Below are 14,523 nucleotides of genomic sequence, written 5' to 3'. Positions count from 1 at the left end.
GCCAGGAGGCCCCAGGGCCTCAGGACAAGGTGTCCCCTCCCAGCCCTTGGTGGCCCAGACCCTGCTGTGCCCCAGGGCACCAAGACTTGGCTTCTCCTGGGCACTGCCAGCCCTGCCGGGCCCTTGGCCACGTCCAGCACAGCTTGTCCTGCGCTGTCCCACAGCTGCTGCTGTGTCCCTGCAGGCTGCACACTCCCATCTCGCTGCCCCCCTGGCTCTGCCCTGCATTTCCCTTTCTCTTCTCCCTGATATCCTGGGATGGAACGTGTGAGAATGGTTCAAAGCTGTACCAGGGAGGGTTTAGACTGCACAGGAGAAAGTCTTTCTTTACTGGGAGGGTGACTTTGGGGTTTCAAACTTTGGGGTTTCAAAGCAGGGTTGATGGCTGTCCCAGGAAAGGAGCTGGGACAAGGTGTGCATCGCTCAGGAGCTGTAATTTGGATTGTCACTTGCCACTGTTCCTCTGAGCTCTTCTCTGTTCCAGAGATGGGCTCTTAATGAGCTGGTGGCTCTCCTGAGATGGGCCCGGGAGCAGCCTGGGCAGAGAATGAACTGAGTTTGTCCTGCTGCCATTGTTGGTGCCCTGTCTGGGAGTGCAGATGAGTCTCTTCTCTCTTAACCTGACACAACCCAGCAGGAGCGTCAATCTCCTGAGGCAGCCGTGTTTGGAAGCTGCACACACAGGCACTGGTTTTGTGTAACAGATGATACCAGATCCTTGGGATGGCTTTCCAGAAATGCACCATGCTTAGAGGAAAGGCTTTGTTCTTGGCCTGGCAATGGATTTCTTCAGGGCCAGGATCACAGATTTGTTCCCAAGGCTGCAGATGAATGGATTTAGGAACGGGAACAGGACTGTGTTCAGCAGAGCTCCAGTTCTGTTGGTCCTCAAGGAAACATCTTCTGCAGGACACGTGCAGAGAGCAATGCAGCTCCCACGGGCAATGGATAAGGTGACGGGATGGGAAGAACACGTGGTCAAAGCTTTCTTCCTCCCAGAGGCTGCTGGAAGATGCAGAACACAGAAAAGGACGCAGATGTCAAATGCCAGAGTCAAACACAAGGAGCCCAGCATGACACACGGTAAGAAGACGGAGTCTGTTTCCCAAAGCAGGCTGGTGTCAGAGCAGGACAGTTTGAACAAGGGGGAGTTGTCCCAGAGGAAATGGGGGATCTTGGAGCCACAGAAAGACAGCTCAGTGAGGAAGAGCAGCGGTAGCTCAGCAGGACAAAGCCGAGGACCCAAAGCACCAACACCCAGGTGGACACAGAGCTGAGGCTTTGTGATGTCAGCATAGAGCAAAGGGTGGCAGATGGCAACACAGCGGTCAAAGGACATGACAACCAGGGAAGAACTCTGTGCAGCCCAGGGCAAAATAAAAATAGTTTTGGGCAAAGCAGCTGCCTAGTGAGAGAGTGTTCTGACCAGAACTCAGCATCACAAACCATTTGATGCTTGTGGAGGATGTAAACCAGATTTCCAGGAAGGCCAGGCTGCAGATGAAAACGTCCATGGGGGTTTGCAGGTGGTGATCCACACACAGGAGGAAAAGGATGGTTTCGTTCCCCATCACTGTTGTCAGGTACATGAACAGAAGGACCTGAGATAAAAACATCCGCAGTCTTGGATCATGCTCTGGGAAACCCTCTAGGATGAACTCAGTAACTGCTGTTGCATTTTCTGGTGCAAAATTCTGGTTCTTCGTTCTGGGGCAGGAACATAGCAAAAACAAGGGCGATAATTTCACAGCCTGGACAAACATTTCTATCCTTCCTTCTCTGCTTCTTTCTTTTCCTGCAGTCTTGCCATAAAGCACAGTGATTGCACTTCAAACACTTTGTTGCCCAGTACTTCCTAGGGGAGTATTTCTTGGTCAGTAGTGTCCTGGGGAGTAGTTTCTTGGAGATTAGTTTCTTGCCCAGTATTATCTTGCCCAGTAGCTTCTTGGGTAGCAGTCCCTCCCTCCCTCCCTCCCTCCCTCCCTCCCTCCGTCCCTCCCTCCCTCCCTCCCTCCCTCCCAGGGATGCCCAGGCTGCCATTGCCTGAACATTTGTCACAACATTCAGGACCAATTTGGATGTGTTTCATGGGTTCTTGCTAAGACTAATGGAATGTGTCCTGAGCACATGTATTCATATCCCCAAATGTTTTTTCCTTTCCTAGAAATTGCCTTTGTAACCTTCAACATATGCCCCAAAAACCTACTGGAGTGAAAATCATAGGCTTTTCCTTGACACCTCTATATACCTGTCACACTATATGTGCGTGGTGTTGCCTTAACCCCAGCGGTGGCTATAACGATGGTTGCAAAGGCCACAATTCTCCAAACTATGCCTGTTTGATTTTCCATAACAACTACAAATCTTTCTATTCTTCAAAAGTTATTGACCTATTCTAACATTTTACACACACCATTCACTTTCCCGAATAAGCTTCAGTTTTAGTTCATTATCAGCTGGTGTGGCTCTCCAGATCACTTCAGGAGCCTTCTTCACTCGAGTGTGATGAATGCAGGCATTTTGCTCTCTGATCTTGATTGCAGTAAAGGTGGTGAGGAGCACCTGGAATGGTCCTTCCCACTGGGGTTCCAGAGTCTTTTCTGCAAAAGACATAACATATACATAATCCCCTGGCTGTATGTTATGTACTGGCCCATCTAGTTCTCTCCTTTGAGCCCCAGCCACATGTTTCTCAATTTCTCTGTTTAGGACCACCCGTGTAGGGTTTCTTCCCCTACTTGGGTAGGTGTTGTTCCTTCTTGGACCCCATATGATCTTCTATACAATATTTCAAAAGAACTTCATTTTTCTTTTGTCCTTGGCTTCGTCTGAATTCGTAATAATGCTACTGGAAGAGCTTTAGGCCAAGGTAACTTTGCTTCTTGTCCTGTCTTACAATTTGCTGCTTAATCAGATGGTTCATTTTTTCCACCTGGCCACTTGACTGAGGATGATATGGGATATGAAGTTCCCAGACTATGCCTAGGTGCCGGCTAATTTGCTGCTCAAGTTTTGAAATAAAATGTGGGCCCCTGTCTGAAGACATTGTGCCTGGGACTCCAAAACACGGTATTATTTCCTGTAACAATGCTTTGGTTACTTCTTGTGCTTTGGCAGTTCTGGTAGGGAAAGCTTCTGGCCACCCTGAAGAGGTTTCTGTAAATGCCAATATCGATACCCTCCCCATCCTGGGTAGTTCTGAAAAATCAATTTGTCATTGCTGCTCAGGCCCATAACCTTTCCCAGTTTGTCCAAGCTTTGGTTTAGGAATAGTTTTGGGATTAGTTTGGAGGCAAAGGCTACATTGGCGAGTCACTGGAATTACTGTTGTTTGCAAAATTCTGGCTATGATTCTGTCCTTCAAATAGTTATACAGAGTGTCTATTCCCCAGTGTGTTTTCTCATGTTCCTCTTTCACCAATGACCATGGCATGTAATAGGGAATCACAAGTCTTCCTTTTCCTTCATCTGTGTTTGCCCACCCTTCTTGGTTATAACTTCCATTTTCTTGCTCAGTTAGCATCTTGTTCTTTTTTGCTATACCTTGACTTACCTTCAGTAGAAATCTGTCCATCTGGAATTAAGGCTGCCTCAACTGTCTCAATAATCACCTCACCTTTAGCTGCTTCTTTTGCCTTTCTGTCCACCTGCTCATTTCCTTGATGTGCATGATGGCTACTTTTTCAGGTAGCAGGACTGCCGCCAATAGTTTTATTATCTCCTGGGAATGTTTAATACTTTTCCCTGGTGAGTTCAACAGTCCTCTTTCTTTCCAGATGGCTCCATGAGCATGAGCCATCCCAAATGCATACTTTGAGTCTGTATAAATAATAATTTTCTTTCCTTTTGCCTGTTCTAAAGCCCAGGTTAGGGCAATTATTTCAGCCTTCTGTGCAGAGGTGTTGGTTGGTAATGGTCCAGACTCTGTTACTTCTCTGCTCGTGGTAACTGCATACCCAGCATGTCTTTTTCCACTGATCACACAGCTGCTTCCATCAGTAAATCAAGTCTCAGGGTCCTCGAGAGGGGTGTCCTCCAGATCTGGGCGACTGGAGTAGGTGGCTTTGATGGTCTCCAGCAATCATGGATCACTGGTTCTCCCGTATCCCCACTGACAAAGGAAGCTGGGTTCACAAGATTAGTTACCACAATTTCTACATGATCTTGCTCTACCATTATGGCTTGGTATTTCTGGAACCTCTGTGTGGAAAGACAATGTCTGCCTTTTACCTGCAGGACTGCAGACACTGTGTGGGACACTAGTGTCTTCTAGATCTGCTAGCATCTTCTAGCATGACTGTGGGACACAGTCATCTTCTGGCCTAGGGTGAACTTGTGTGCTTCCTGAATGTTCATCACCACTGCAGCTCTGAGGCACCCTGGCCATCCCTTGGCTGCTGCATCCAGCTGCTTGGCAAAGTAGGTGACTGCCCTGTGACACAGGCCGAGGTCTTGTGCCAGTATTCCCACAGCAATCTCCTGCTTTTTGTGAGAAAATAAAAAGAATGGTTTACTCACATCTGGAAGTCCCAGGGCTGGAGCTGACATGCGGGCCTTCTTTAGGTGGTTGAAGGCTCGTGTTGCTTCTTTTGTCCGTTGGAGGTCTCTGGTTCCTTCTATAACCAAGGCATATAGGGGATTATAAATCCACAATTGTAAATCCACAGTCTACACCAGCCTGTCAGGCCCAAAAAGGTTCTCAGTTCCTTTACTGTCTGGGGTTTTGGGGTCTGGCATGTTGCTTCCTTGCCATCCTGCCCTAAGATCCTTTGTCCAGCACTGACTTCGTAGCCCAGGTAGAAAACTCTTTGCCTCACTATCTGAGCTTTCTTCTGGGATACTCGATACCCTTGTAGACCCAAAAAGTTTAGGAGGCTTACTGTCCGATCCACGCATGTCTCTTCAGTTCAAGTAGCTATCCGGAGGTCATCTACATACTGAAACAGCTGTCCTTCTCCTGATGGGCCTTCCCAGGATTCCAAGTATTTTTCAAGCTGTTCTTCAAATATCATGGAAGAGTGTTTGAATCCTTGGGTTAAAACTGTCCATGCGAGCTGAGTTTTGCGCCCATTCTTGGGTCTTTCCCATTCAAATGCAGAAATTGTCTGGCTGGCTTCATGGAGAGGAAGGCAAAAGAAAGCATCTTTCAAATCTAAAATGGTAAACCAAATTAGTTCAGGTGTTAAATGGGTTAACAATGTGTAGGGGTTGGCAATCAGTGGGTACAAATTTTCAATTAGCCTATTAACAGCCTGCAAATCCTGTATACTACTCAGTCTGACCCATCAGGCTTTTTAACAGGCCAAATAGGAGTATTAAAATCAGACTGACACTCTTTTAATAGCCCTATCTGCAAAAAGTTTTCAATTACTGGGCTAATCCCTTCCCTGTCTTCCTTTTTTAAAGGGATACTGTTTAACTCTAACTGGTTGTTTTCCTTCTTTAAGTTCAATTTGCACTAGAGGTGCATTCTTTGCCCTCAATGGTATGTTAGAAGCCCATACCCCAGGAAATACCTGATCCATTCCTTTTCTGCTAGTCTCTTCTTCACTTTTAGTTTTGGTCCCATTGGCTATTGACACTAAGCTTAACCATTCCACATATTGTCAATCCTTAACCTCCAAAATAATCTCTCCATTTTTGAATATTATCTTTGCTTCTAGTTGCTCCAATAAATCTCTACTCAAAAGTGCTGATGGGGCATTAGGCATGTATAAAAACTTACGAATTCCCCATTGTTTCCCAAGTTTATATTTCAGTGGTCTACATAAATACACTTTCAGGTTGGCCAATTGCCTCCTTCACCATACCATAATCATCTGTTATAGGTATTAAAGCTTTATTTAACACTGAGTACGTTGTCCCTGTGTCCCCCCAAAATTTCATTTCCTTTCCTTTGTTCCCTATCTTGATTACAACCAGAGGCTCCCCTAGGGTAAAATCCTCTGGTCCTCCTCAGTCTTCTTTGATGTGAGCAACCACCCCCTCCCCTTTTCAGTCTCCTTTAACCATCACCTTTTCTTTGTTCTGGGCACTGGTTCTTCCAGCTTCCAAATTTCTTACAGAATGCACACTGGTCTTTCCCTAGTCGGGGTGGTCCTTGCTTTGGTGGTCCTTGTCCACATCTCCCTTTTTCTTCTTCCCTTACTACTGCTGTTAATTTTCTTATCTCTTGTTTGTATCCTTCCTCTCAATTGCTAAAAACTCTCCAATCCTCATCTAGCAAAGAAGAAGCCGAAGGCGAGGCAGAACTGATGATAGTAGATTTTCCAGGACTGGATCCTTTTGGCCACAGTGAAACTTTTCCAGCCAGCAACAGCCATTCTCTCTCTCTCCCCAAACGCAGGAAAAAGAAGAGCCCGCAGCTGCCTCAAGCTCTGTCTTTTACCTGCATTATCTCCCCCTTCCACCTTTGTCCACCTCTTTGTTTCAGTTAAGTACTCTCAAGTATCCAACACTTGGTCTCCTTGGTAACTTGTGGGAAAAAATTCTTTAGAGAAAGAAGGAACAAACCTAACCCCCAACAATTATTCTTTGCATTGTTTATCCAGCTAATTTGAACACTGTTACCCTTTCCAAAAGCTGAATCACTGCTTCCTTCTGGTCTTCTGTTGCATTATCCAAATGTTCCAGCCAAACTGAAAGTTCCCTTCCATGTGTACTCAAACACTCCACTGTCACGTAAAACCTGTCCAGGAAACAAAGGGGGAGGTGTGAAAATAAACCTCAAAACACCTCAAATACAAAACTCCAGGAGATGCAGATCTTTTTGTACAGTAACTTCATGATTCCTTCTTTTGGGAAAGAAAAGAGGAAGAGCAGGTCGATGAAAAGAAGTACCTGCCACTCTCCTCACCCCCTCAACTCAAGAGGCCTTTTCTTTCCACTCACTAGAAGGACTTGTCAACTGCACAGTGGACACTAAAAACCTTACCTCTATAATTTCTGGAAAGCAGGTTATACTGCTTTCAGAGGGTTGTACATCTTCATGTCATCAAAGGCAGAAAAAAAGTGCGCCTTAACAATAGCCTGTAGGACAGTTTAGAAAACTACTGATCTAACAAAGAAAATCATCGCTAAATTAAACCTGAATCAGGTGTCGACCACACAATCATGCAGTAAAGGTATCTGCTGCTTCAAGAAATAATTTTACCATCCTGGCATTTCAGACCAGTGGGATATAGTGAATATCCCGATATTTCAATTCAAATATGTACCTTGATGATTAATTGTTTGCTGGAAGTTTTCAGATGAGAGTGGGTACTTGTAACAAACATTTTCATCAGTAAATAGAAGACTGATTTTTCACCAGATAGCTTCTCTGTTTCAGAGATGTCCTACAAGAAAAATGTATTAGAATTCCTCTGCTACAGCAACACTGTACAGGACTATGTTGCACTGACAATGATATGTAAGGTAAGCATGTTACTTTACAGACCTGCCCAAAAGTCCCAAGGCCAGAAACCAGTGGGATCATTTACACTACTTTGCAGTCAATGAGCCAGCATCGTTGCATTCATTTGCAAAATGTTTTCCTGAAAAGTGGAAGAAGACCGTAGTAACGGAAACCCCCAACTATTGAAAGGGCCCAAGACAAAGCAACTTCCCTCATCAATCATATTTCATTCCCTAATCATTCCATGTCTATCCCTGCTACCTCCTCAAAGCCAGGTCCACTCCTTTCTCCTGACATGACAAGCCAAGTCTTGACAGAGTACTTATTTGACAAGCCTGCAGTAAAATAGAGCTGGGGCCCTGATGGTTTCCACCAATTATGGAGAGCATTAAAAAATGTTGGAATCCTCCTTGGGAAGAGGTGGGACGGCTCCCATCAGTAGCTCATTTCCCTGATCTGCAGCTCAGGCTTTCCAGACAAGTGGAAACCAGCACACTCTTTCTTGTGAGGGAACATCTCCAGAGACACAAAGAGCTACAGCAACCTTCTCCTCCGTTCATCAGGGAGGCAAAAAATGTTTTCCGTGTAAAAAACCTTCCAGCTCAGAAGGGAGTTTTCACTACTGCTAAGACTGTAATTCCTGCTGCTTTACAAAAGGGTCACCCCTAAAATGGCTGGACTAATTTAAAACTAGGCGATGCCAGAGGAAAACATTTGAGGACAACAGAGCAAGCAAACATAACTTTGCACCAGCCTCTTACCTGTCCTCTGAACCAGGCAAACTTGTTGGCAGGAAGTTCTAAAGCCACTTTCAGGATATGGTGCTGCAGAAGAGGAGGGACCTCCTCCTGCAGGCCCTTTCCAGTGACAATACCTGAGGTGTGAAAGCAAGAAACAAACTTCACTTCGGTTCCTCTGCCTGTGACTTCAGAACACTTCTGTTTTAGGGTTTAGAACACAACTGTGAGACAAGCTGGCAATTCAGAGATCTTCATGTCATGGGATCCCCAGACACACTGCAGCGAAGGCTGGCCAACCCAAGGTGGGAATCCAGCCCTCGGAGGGAGATTTCATCAGCTAACCCCAGCACAAAGCACTGGTCGTGCATGGAAATATAAAATCTCTTCTATCAGTCTCAGCAACCTTGAAAAGCTGTGACCTACAGGCAGGACAAAGGATGAACAAACTGGAGAGCAAAATACAGAATTTAACTCAACAAATGCTTGTACCACGACAATACTTGCTCCAGACAATGGAACTTCACACTCATGTCTCTCCCTGCATCCCTGCTATCACCAGCTCATGAATAACCTCACTTATTCTTGTGACAGGTCAGGGAGCTGTCGCAGTGCAATCAGAACCTGAGCTGCCCCCATCTGACCTGACATCAGCAGCACAAAGCACTGGTGTCTGAGCCTGTCGGAGCCTGGGTAGGATCTTTGTGGCCCTCATTCGAGAAACAACACCACATTTTAAAAAGTCACCACCAAGGCAATCCAACAGTAAGACCAAACAACAAAAACTTAATAAAAACATAACAGAGAAACTAAAATGGGCTACTTTTAGAAAACAGTTCCTTTATCTCCACAGAAAAGCAAACCTTCCTTTCTGCTGTGGACTTTGTAAACAGCCAGAGAAAACACTGGAGGAAATACAAACCCCCATCACATACCTTTTAGCAGCTTGCTAAAATCAAAGTTGCTCTGTGCTACCAAGTGGGGCACAACCTTCTGATGAAGACATGACCTGAAGCAGTGCAGCTTTCAGAAGCAGCATCTCAGCATCATCTGAACCTAAACAAAATATTTCCATAATTGGCTTCTCCTTCCTTCACAGCAAGAGTGAAGTGTCACACCTCCATTACCCAGCACGAGCATTACCAACTTTATTTCCAGCAGACTTGCCTAGGAAATGACCTGCCATCTTCCCAACAGGAATGGGAAAAACACCCACGGAATCCCCAGTTTCCTTCCCCACACATTCCTGTATGAATACTTTCAAAACTAAATCCACTTATTCGGTGCTTAGATCGAGAGCTGCCGTTTCTAATTTGACTCACAAGTGCTCACACATGTAAAACACAACCTGAACATCTGAATACTCACTGTAAGAACCCCACCAGTCCCACTGCTGTTCAGTGCAGGGCTGAACAACAGGAAAAAGCGAAGGAAAGGATATGGTCATGCTGCTGATTTCTGGGCGCGCTACTTTCAGCTAATGTCAGGTAGGTTTGGCTGGGGAAGTGCACGAGACAGTACACTACAGTTTGTGGCAAATTTATTATTTCACTTAAAAATTTCTCTCTTTCCCTTTCCCCTTTCAAAATAAGGCTTGTCAGCGTAAGCTTTTGGCAAGAGGCAGACAACAAATACCTGTCCGAGAGAAACAGCAATAGCACTTAATGCAACTGTTCACTTCCTAGGAAAAGCCATCTCAGGTTTCAGTTGTAACATGAGGAGGCATAAAAGCTACCTGTTATCCAGCCATTAATGAAAGCAAGCAAAGCACGTGGACCAGAACAATCAACACCTAACTTTTCCCTGTTAACTTCATCTCCCGGGGGGAGCTAGAAAGAACTGGATGAATGCCATGGATAAACTTTGTTTGCCTGAGTCTCAGCTCCCATTAGAAAGGAATTCTCTAGAGGCCACAATGCAAATAAAGCTGTTAAAGGTGAACTGGGAGTAAGTGACAGCATCATGACCACAGAATGCTGAGGAACTACAGCTGCAGTCCTACAGAACCCAGCTGCCCCACTGGTTTCCAAGCCTTGGACTGTCAGTGCTGACATTTTGCTGCCCAATGGGAGGCACAGAAGGACGTCCACTGAAAAACCTTTTGCTCCAGGAAGTGTCTCTGTGGAATATGCCCTCTGAAGGGTGAAACTGGTTTCAGATTTATCTCCAGCCTACAAGGAAAACTTCACAGGCCAGTGGCCAAGATGCAGACAATCCTGAAACTTCCCATCCCCTGCTGTGGGAAGCAGTGGGACTGTGGAAGCAAGCCCTTCTGGAGGGATGCTGAGCTTGAGAGAGGAAAACTGAAGCCTTCACTACATCCCTCTTCCAACGCTCACAATTCCACTCCTGTATTACGTCAAGACAAGCATTGGTGTAGCCACAGTACCTAACTGCTAAAAAACAAATATGACCTCCTGGTAAAATACCCTGGACAAAGAAAAACCTCTCAAAAAATTATTTTTCAGGCATATGAGTGTCCCTGCGAGTTTTCCTTTGTGGCTGCGAAACACCACCAGCATGGAAAGGTCAAGGGCAGGTGGGCTGAGTTCAACAGGAGGAAGAGCAGAGCCCTGCACCTGAGAAGGAACAGACCCATTCCACAGTGCAAGTGGAGAGCAGGTTGCCAGGGAAGGATCTGAAGGCCCTGGTGTCCTGACGTCAGGGAGCATCTCCTTCCCCTCCTCTCAGCGCTGGGGAGGCCAAACCAGGAGTGCTGTGTTCAGGCCTGGACTCCCCAGAACATGAAGACACTGGAGGGAGTCAGGCAAAGGCTCACAGAAATGCTGAAGGGACTGGAACATCTCTCCTGTGAGAAACGGCTGGGAGAGCCGGGACTGTTCAGGCTGAAGAGAAGGCTCAGGGCCACCTCATCAATATGTATGAACACCTGAAGTGAGGCTGCAAAGCTCCTCCCAGAAGCACCCAGCGCAGGAGCAGAGACACTGGGCACAAAGTGAAACACAGGAACACTCTGAGCACCAGGAAACACTCTTTGACTATGAAGGCGATCGAGCACCCACACAAGTTGCCTAAAGAGGTCCTGGGGTCTTCATCTTTGGAGATGTTCAAAAGCTGTGTGAACATGGACCTGGGTAACCACCAGGATTAGGCAGAGGTATCAGGCAAGATGATTTGCAGAGATGCCTTCCAGCCTCAACCATGCTGTGATCCTGGGACAGCAAAGTCAAACTGCTTAACCTTCCAGTAACAGTGGCAGCCTACACATTCAACTGTGTTTTCAGGCAATTCTAATGCCCTGAAGAAATGAACAAAGAAAGGGTGAGCAGTAAATACACAAGTGAGATCTGGATTCTGCTGAAGTGAAGGGTGGGATGAGGATTTCACAACACCCATTCCCACACAGATAGGAAGCTGTAACTCCACCTGCTTTGCCTACCATGCTGCTCAGCAACTTCCGTCTCGGTCATTGCCCTCACAGTGGAGACATCACCTTCCTTTTTTCTCTGCTGGGCTGTCGCTGTGTTGTCTCTCTTCCTTCAGAAGAGACTGCCAGACAGCCACGATACTACTCACGTCCGGTAAAACCTAAAAGCAAAACGGGTAAATTGCAACAGCTCTCCTTTGTAAGACAAAGCTCCTGCGACAAATACATCCCCAAACACCCAACAGGAAGATCTGCTGCTCTTCACAAAGGTAAGAATTGACCTTGTGTGCAATCAGGGAATGACCTGAAATCAAGCAGTTCCACTTCTGTAGAACAAAAGTACTGGAAAGAACATTTTACTGAAAAGGTTTCCCGTGAAAATTTTGTTTGGTTCTTCCTTCTCATGGTATATTTCCAACTCAAGTGCTCCTTTGTTTAGTAAGTTCTGAGTAACCTCTGCGGGCTACATTGACTTGAACCAGGAAGAGAACTTGCTTCCTGGCCTTGAAAGGCATTTGCAGCTCAAGAGCCATTAATGTTACAGATCATCTCACCACAGAATTTTATTTGCATTCCTGTCAGACAGATGTGTCAGGAAACGCAAGCTCCTACCTCACCATTTCATCCACAGCCTCCCCCAGGATACCATCTCCTGGCTCCTAGGGTTCAACTACATGAGGAGAGAGTACAGAGGAAAGCAGTTGTCAGCCGCCTGCAAAATGCCTCCTGTCAGCCCCCAGTTGTCTCTTTCTTTCTACCTTGCTGACAGCTTCTCTGTAGAGCCGCACCAACTCCTGCATTGTTGGCAGCGTGTAGATTTGTGACCTTTGCCAGGTTCCTCCAGACAAACAGTGCTCAGTGTTCCTCAGGGCTCTTCTCAGCACCATGGATTCCAGTGACAGGATGCTGTGCTTCACCACTGTGCCTGGGCAAATAAAAGAAGAAGTCAGATAGAGACATTTCAGTGATTCCTGTTATGCTTTGCACAGAACCTGTACTTTGAATGTGTTAAAACTGGTCAATGAATTAATTATTTTCTAGGTCTTGGCTAGCAGTAAAGAATCCATAGGTTTTCAGCTTCCCAGCCTAAACTACCACCGGACAACGGAAAAACTGGTGCTTGTGAAAGGCACCTGGAATCAATATCAGCGGTTTTCATTCATTTTCCAGTGCTTTCCCAAGCCAGATTTCTGCTGGGGCGGACAATACAAAACACAGGTAATTAACCAACTAAAGAAATTTCTTCAATGATCCCACAGCAAAATCAAACAGTACTAACTGGGAGAGAAAAGTCACTGAAATACCACAGACTGCTCTTACATTTAACCCCTGGGTGAACATTATTTTATTGCACACTGCAGGGACTGTTGTTACCATCACCATCGAAAGCAATCTGGGGAGAGGAAGAAATTCTGAAGTCTTAGAAGACTTGGAGATCTCTGGTTGAGCCTCATAGATCTGAAAAAAAAGAAAGAAAAGAAAGAAAATTTATGCCCCATTGGTACATTCCCAGAGATGACAGCTTCCTTCTTCTGGGGAGCATTATACAGAAGGATTTTGACTTGTCTGAAGTAACAGCATCATTAAATATCAATTTTTAGGCAAATATGCTAGAGCATCCTCCAGAGTCCTACTCAACTAAATGCACTCTCTGTATGCAACCAGCATCCCTGCTAAAGGCCATCCCTTTTCAAGAGATTCCAGATCCTACTTGATCATTTTCATCTAAACAAATAGGCAGTGGAACACTCGGAAACGACAGAACGTTCTTTTAGCTGAGCTTTGATGCTGCTGCCTCAAAAAATACATCACTGATGTGACGTTTTCCACTGTTTCTTACACCAAAATTCCTTCTTTCTCAGTTCAGTTGAAGTGTTTATAGAGCCTCCTGCTCTGAGCATGGTTTTTTACCATCATCCATACTCTTACCTTCTTGAGTAACTTCATGTTGTCCATCCAAGCAGACATCGCTCTAGGAACGAAGGAATAGTGGGTCTCCTACAATTATCTATGCAGTAAATCTGGGCATACTTTGAAAATATTCACCATGAGGTCAGCAACCATTTCATCTTCTGTAGTCGTTTTTAAACCAAGCAGGAAGTGCAGAAGTACCAGATTTCCTCCCTTGTTGAAGACAAAAAATTTATTTTGAATAAGAAATCCTTATTTTGATACTTTATATGGGATGTGAACTCTGCAGCTTCTCTAACTGTTAATTGAAGGCAAAATCTCTCACCCTCCTGGCATAATTTCTGAGTTTACGCTCAGAGAAGTAAGAAATTAATTTACCTCCACGTTTTCTGCATGACAAACAGTGAATTACTACCACACATTTTAGGGCAAACACGATAACCAGTGAGGTCTCTTCTGCTTCTAGCAAAAATTCCATGCCCACTCCCAGCCGCACAGTGACTTACTGGCCAGAAGTTCCAAGACTCGGATCATAGAAGGTTATGCCACTTTCAGAGAGTAGCAGAGGTCCATTAGGAAACTATGCACAAGCTCTCATACCATTGCCTTTCCCACTTCCTCAGAACCTTGAGCCACCTTTAAAAACCAAAAAGGAGTAAAAAAGGCATATGAGATTTGACATCACAGGTATCAACTGCACTCTACATTTCATACGGCTCCTCTTAGGGAAATACTAAAAGAAAGTTTGGCTTCTGTTCAGATTAAGAAGAGAAGCTTCAGGACCTGAAGGTCCCTTCCAACCCAAACCATTCTGTGATTCTAAATTCCATTAACCTTCTAAATCTGGAACAACTCAAGATGCCTATGGATGAGGAGACTCTTGACAAGTGTGGCTGGGAAATCCCGAATCACATGACGTACAGGGACTGCCAGGAACTGTAACAACTTAATCTTATTCAGAACTGAAATGCATGCTTATGAATGGGGTCAGAGATTTGCACAGCTCCAAGCAGACCCCTACTAGAAACAGATCTCCTCCAAAGGGTGTTTACGGTGTATCAGGATGGGAGTGGCGGAGTCATAAGCATCTA

The 14,523-nt window shown here is 45.5% G+C and overlaps 1 protein-coding gene across 1 annotated transcript; it reads right to left on the bottom strand.

Moving 5' to 3' along the window:
• Positions 1-766: 766 nt before the first annotated feature.
• LOC136304119 (olfactory receptor 6F1-like) lies at positions 767-1,763 on the bottom strand (the record flags this gene model as incomplete). Its single annotated transcript, XM_066207772.1, is given in 4 exon segments — positions 767-1,212; positions 1,215-1,245; positions 1,247-1,349; positions 1,351-1,763. Coding segments are annotated over 4 exon segments (993 nt in total), but the record flags the coding sequence as incomplete, so codon positions are not given.
• Positions 1,764-14,523: the final 12,760 nt, after the last annotated feature.

This window comes from Chamaea fasciata, unplaced genomic scaffold, assembly GCF_029207755.1.
Source record: "Chamaea fasciata isolate MVZ Bird 193981 ecotype frontalis unplaced genomic scaffold, bChaFas1.0.hap1 SCAF_51, whole genome shotgun sequence".
Taxonomy (NCBI): domain Eukaryota; kingdom Metazoa; phylum Chordata; class Aves; order Passeriformes; family Sylviidae; genus Chamaea; species Chamaea fasciata.
The sequence above is the reverse complement of the archived record's forward strand: the minus strand, read 5'-3'. Positions and strand labels throughout refer to the sequence as shown.